This window comes from Argiope bruennichi, chromosome 6, assembly GCF_947563725.1.
Source record: "Argiope bruennichi chromosome 6, qqArgBrue1.1, whole genome shotgun sequence".
Taxonomy (NCBI): Eukaryota; Metazoa; Arthropoda; class Arachnida; order Araneae; family Araneidae; genus Argiope; species Argiope bruennichi.
Genome location: NC_079156.1, coordinates 3981521 through 3987347, shown reverse-complemented (window position 1 = coordinate 3987347; position 5827 = coordinate 3981521). Strand labels below are relative to the sequence as shown.

Genomic DNA, 5827 nt, shown 5'->3' with positions numbered 1-5827 from the left:
TTTCAGATTCAAATAAAACAAACAAAACAAAAAAAAACCACAGTCGGCAAAAGAATATTTTTTATTCCATTGGAGTAGATATCTTTAAAGGAATTACTACCTTCTGCTAATGTAAGAAAATGCCAAATTTTCAGTTCATCAAGATAACAGATATTTCATAATAAAGAATTTTATAGATTTTCTTTCCTTTGCCATTTTGATTAAGCTTATTTGCTAAACGAAATTATGGGTTCGTGAATAGTTGTGGAATAATCTTCAAATAACGGTCTTTGAAATAACCGTATCGTGAATGGCATAGAAAATTTTACATGGAGACGCTATATAGAATCATATCATTAACCTAAAACGCATTATCGTGCTCAAATTGAAGTACTAGATACCGGAATAACAATTTCAGGCAACATTTTCAAGTATACAAAATTGTGTATTGGCATGAAAATTCTTCGTTATCATGTAACCAAGATGCATGGTTTAATATAAATTTAAGAGTTAATGTCGCTGGTTTTAGATACAGCCTTTCCCCATAAATAAATCTCAAGAGAACGCCCCATCAAGGCCTCTTTGATAGCTAATTTCGAAGAAACGACCTTGATATTCCTGACCCATCCTGAAGAACTAGTAGGTCAGCACCCTCGACCCCGGGCAATATTATCAATCTACAAATGAAACCCGGGAATTTCGCTTCTGCTACGAAGATACCAGTTTGTTGTTTCAAAATTCCACTTGCCTTTTCCTCAACAGGACCCGATTCCATTCCGCGAAATTCGGCTATGAAAAAGGCAGCTGACAGTGTAACCATAGCAATAATGGGCTGCTGAGCATGCGTGATATCTGAAGTGAGTTGCTGCTCTTGTTTTTTTCAGAATTTCAGCCACTTTTGATGTAAATATATACATTTCTTATGCTGAATCGAGTGTTTCCATGCTCATATTTATTGATTTCTTTATTCGGCCAAGCTCATTTAATGTTCTTTCCGTTTTATTGATACGGATAAACATTAGATCTCAAAGTAATCAGTGGAATACTGTTATTTAGTTGGCAAAATATTCGCAAGGTTGATGAATGTCCGATATTTTTGTGAAAACTGTGATGTATGGAAGTAATAAATTATTGTCAGTTGAAAGTAAAGTGTTTATGCAAAAATGTGGCATGTTATTGGTGAAATTATTGAATTTTCTTAGATATTTCTTGTGATTTTATGGTATGGATGCGCATTTTCCAATAGTATTTTTAGTGATCATGTTTCAAATTAATTGTAACTACATTGGAAAATGAATGTAAATTCAATGCCTTCTGTAGTTTCAATCATTATTAAGTTGATACACATATAAATATACAATTTAGTTTCATTCTTATTTTAGTTAGAGCCAAAACAGTTCAGTTTCTATAAAGGATAGATTATATACTTATGGAATCTGATTATGCGTTGATTGGATATTAAATTAGTTTTAGTAATTTAAATTTATTAGTATTTGTTATGCTTACTAAATTTTACGCACATAATTAAAAATTAATTTGAACTTTTAACTGCTTTGTGTGTTTATTGAAATTAGGAATAAAATGTAAAAAAATTATTTACCAGTTCTTATGTTTAAGATTTTTTGTTCGTTATTCTGGTGCTAATGAATTATTTATATATATATATTATTTATGATCTGCTTATTTAAATTAAGATAGCAAGATCCATATTATAGCAAGATCCATTTCATTTCAATTTAAAATCACGAGTTTTTAATGAAAAAAAATAAAATCCAAAAATATCAGATAGCATTTATAAATTATTAATATCTATTAAATTCGAAAATCTGAAAAAAAATCAATGAATAAAACATTTTTAATTAAAAAACCATTTTTTGATTGTACATTTTTTATACAAAGATTGAAAATTTTTTATTACAAACTTTAACCCGAGGTTTAAATTATGAAGATGTACTTGCTTTTTTTGGTAAAATAGGAAAATAAATAAATACGAATTAAGTTAATTATTTTATAGAAAAATTTATTTTATATCTTCAAGATTTGCAAAACGATTCATTTTTACAAAATTATATTTTCAATTCTTTCTTGCACTAAAACGAACTTTTTACAACGCACATAATTCGTATTTTTTTAATTATTCATTTTTTTTTGTTCGTGCAATCCTCAAAGAAATAAAATTTGTGATTGTAATAATAAAAAAAAAAAAATCTGAGATTCTTTTTAGCGGTATTGTTTCTGTTTTGGAAGAACATTTTACTAATGTAACGAACTCTTCTTGTGCTTTTGAAAATAAACAAATAAATAAAGGGCATTCTTATTCTCATAAGATCAGTTTTAAACTGGTCATATGAACATACATTGTTCTTTTAATACTTTTTCTTTTTTAAAGCATTCTTTCTTTCCAGGTATAGAGATTCAGAAGTCAGCTTCGACACACCTTCGACACATTCCTTAATCTTGATTTACAGAAGAGCTTCGAGGATCTGTGATTTTCATTCCACCATGAAAGATCTCATACAAAAATATCTTAATTGCATCCCATTGCGCTCTGAAGAACTCTATAACAGGTTCTTGCATCATAAAATGAGTTACATGAAGATGATGGAAAACGGCTTCCCCCTGCCCGACCCTGAATCTCCAGGAAAAGTGCTACTCTTCAACAATAATGTCTTCACCAGGCAGAATAATCCTGAACATCAAACATGCAGATGTGGTAAAATTTTGTCCATGCTCAAAGATGATTGGTATCTGGATGATGAAGGGTGCCATTACCACCTTGGAAAACAGATGTTTGTGGGACCAGAGTATGGCCTGTATACTTGTTGCAAGACCATTTCCCCAGGATGTGCTTTCAACAAGCACCATGTCAGCTTTTATCATCCCTTTGAAGACATCAAGTTTGTCCACACAGAGGATAAGAAAGATAAAGCTGGACGGAAAGCATCCAATATCTTTTCCATCGATTGTGAGATGGCGTTTACTACCAAGGGTATGGAGGCAGTCAAGACAAGCCTAGTGAGTATCAATGGTGAAGTTGTGTACGATTCATACGTCCAACCAAGCAATCCGATTTTGGATTACAACACTGCATTTAGTGGCGTGCGTGAAGAACACCTTCGTCAGGTCACCACCAAATTGGAAGACGTACAAGCTCAGCTTCTTCGCTTGCTCAACAAAGATTCTATTCTTATAGGTCATGGTGTAGAAAATGATCTTTTGGCACTCAATTTAGTTCATGAGAATGTCATTGATACCTCATTTGTTTTCCCACACGAGAGAGGTCATCCATTGAAGAACTCTTTGAAATACCTCGCAGAAATTTACCTTCATAAAAACATCCAAGATGGCTATGTCGGACATAACAGTATCGAAGATGCAAAAACGTGCATGGAGTTAATGCTGTGGAAAATTTATTCTGAGACTAGAGCTACATTTGTTGCGCGTCCTAGAGCTCCCAAGGCTTTTCCTGTCAACACTTTTCAAAGTAATAACTTTTACCCCAAGTATAGCATTCCATATGATCCGTATAAAGTAGCTTCGATGTTTCCGCCAACCTTCGTCTGTTTTCATGTGGCAGTGACCCCTCCAATTACACCATTTGCTGTTCTGTGCACTACAGGAAATTATTTTCAACCGATGGGAGCCCAATGGTGGCCAGGACACATGTGAAAGCTTTACCATAACAAATACCTTTCAAGGTGCTATTTTTTTTTATTTTTTATTTTTTTACGCTGTATTATCTTCAGTTTTTGGATGGATCTCAATTTATAGTTTATTTATAATGATTTTTATGACAATATAGAAAGATAACCAGCATTCAAAGATAGTTGTATAATAGGTTATTCCATATCAGAAATTTAGAAATTGTTTCTTTTTGCTAAAAAATTTCACAAAACTGACTATATTTCATGGCAATTTTTTATGAATTTACTAAGAGTTTGAATAATAATCATTCATTTTAGCATTATTTTTTTTATTATTTTGAGTAAAGAAAAATGTTAAATAATGAGAAAAAGGGAAGAATTTTTTAAAGTATTTGTGTATGAAATATAACTTTTATGATGTATTGATTATTCATTGTCTGTAGGAAAGTTGGTTGTGAACTTTATACTCACATAATATTGGTGTATTTGTTTCTAATGCATGAAACATATAAATTTATCTGTAATAACTTTTAAATTGTTTTGGAAGCCTGTTTAACAAAAATAAGAAATTTATAAGTTTTTTAAAGGCTTTCTTTTAATTTTGTATAGTTAAAACTTGATTCCTTTACAAAATCATATCTTTTTAAAATTTGCTGTTAAGATAATGCAAATCAAAGTATTAATTTTTAAAATAAATTAATATTTCGTGTTTATGCATCTTATTTGAGACCTTAAAATTCTCTCCAAGTCTATCAGAAATACTTTCTTTGCATGAAAAATACACGCAAATTAATTAACATAAGCTCAGTTTGTAATAGTTCTTAAAGTGTTACGAAATGAAGACTTCACTGTTCACGGATTTCAAAAATATGTCTAAGCACTCTTTGACACGACGACAATCTAAATTTTAATAATATAGTTATTTGTATTTAATGCTTTTAAATTCTTATAACAAGCATTCTGCTTTTTATATTTTTGTAAAATATAACGATTTTATTAGATTGCCCAAACGGTAATCAGTACATACGATATATAATAATAGAAAATTACTGTTTTGGTTCTTTTTTAAGAAATTTTCCTTGAAATGACACTATAAAGAAATGTGAATAAATATAGAAGGGATTTTATACATATTTATTTCATTATTGGACTGCAGGATAATTTTTTTACTGATTTGTACATATTTATATAATATTCTTATTGATTATTTATGTTTCTAATATGTTCTTTCAATTCATTCTGCTTAAATTATGAACTATCTGTAATATCATAACCTTCACTTTCAAATTCATTGTTTGCATATATTTATGAGGATCACAAGAGGGTGATAATTTATAAAATTTTAGTTTTTCTTATGTAAACTACATTAAGGTTTTCTTGTAAAAATATTTTCATATATATAATTTTATAAAAGTGTAAATATCATTTTTCCAAAAAGTTTTTAACAAGATTTGTTTTGTATTTTTATTATCAAATTAAAAAAACACCTGTATAAAATAATCGTTTTTATCATAGCACATTGTTCGGTACGGGGTGCAATCGTATTTTTCCTCTACAGCAGCAGAAGTTAATATAAATAGAAGCACTAAATGCGCTGTGAATGGTATTGATTACAATGTTTGAATATTACAATATAGTTAATTGAATGGTGCAATACCATTTTACTTTATTAACTTTGCAAAAATAATTATTATAAATACCTATTGAAATAATTATAATTTTAAATTCAAAGAATAAAGTTTACAGTTCAATAAGTTTACAATATATAAGTTGTAACAAAGATAAAGTTTACAATATAAACATGTACAATACAATAGCATTAGAATATCTATTAATGAGTTTCAGTAATTACTTCCATACCGTTATTTTTAAGCTGAAATAATGACCAAGTAAATATTATAATGCAAATTATGAAGAATTAGAATTAACCTTTTTTTTTTTTAATTCACCGCCTGCTTTAGCAAAGCTATATGCGTTTTTGCTACAGATGCTTTGTGCATATTAACCTGAGTATAAAGTTTCTGAACTCTAAATATAGAACATTAAAATTTCTTAACAACTTTTATTTTAGAGAAACTTCATCTTTCTACAAGTTTTATTTCCTTTACTAGCGATCCTGCACTTATTTGGAAGAATTTTGTGGTTGATTCCAGACTTAATTACAATATCTAAACTCCTTTCAAATTAGTTTTGAAAATATAAAG

At 29.3% G+C, this 5827-nt stretch overlaps 1 protein-coding gene across 1 annotated transcript; it reads left to right on the top strand.

The window, feature by feature from the left end:
- Nucleotides 1-739: 739 nt before the first annotated feature.
- LOC129972794 (exonuclease GOR-like) lies at nucleotides 740-3787 on the top strand. The gene is made up of 2 exons (XM_056087064.1): nucleotides 740-836; nucleotides 2385-3787. The coding sequence occupies exon 2, from the start codon at nucleotides 2482-2484 to the stop codon at nucleotides 3646-3648; it is 1167 nt and encodes a 388-aa protein (XP_055943039.1). The 5' UTR covers nucleotides 740-836; nucleotides 2385-2481; the 3' UTR covers nucleotides 3649-3787.
- Nucleotides 3788-5827: the final 2040 nt, after the last annotated feature.

Excerpts from the sequence above, each read along its gene's own strand:
- LOC129972794 (XM_056087064.1), top strand. The coding sequence starts at position 2,482 with ATGAAAGATCTCATACAAAAATATCTTAATTGCATCCCATTGCGCTCT.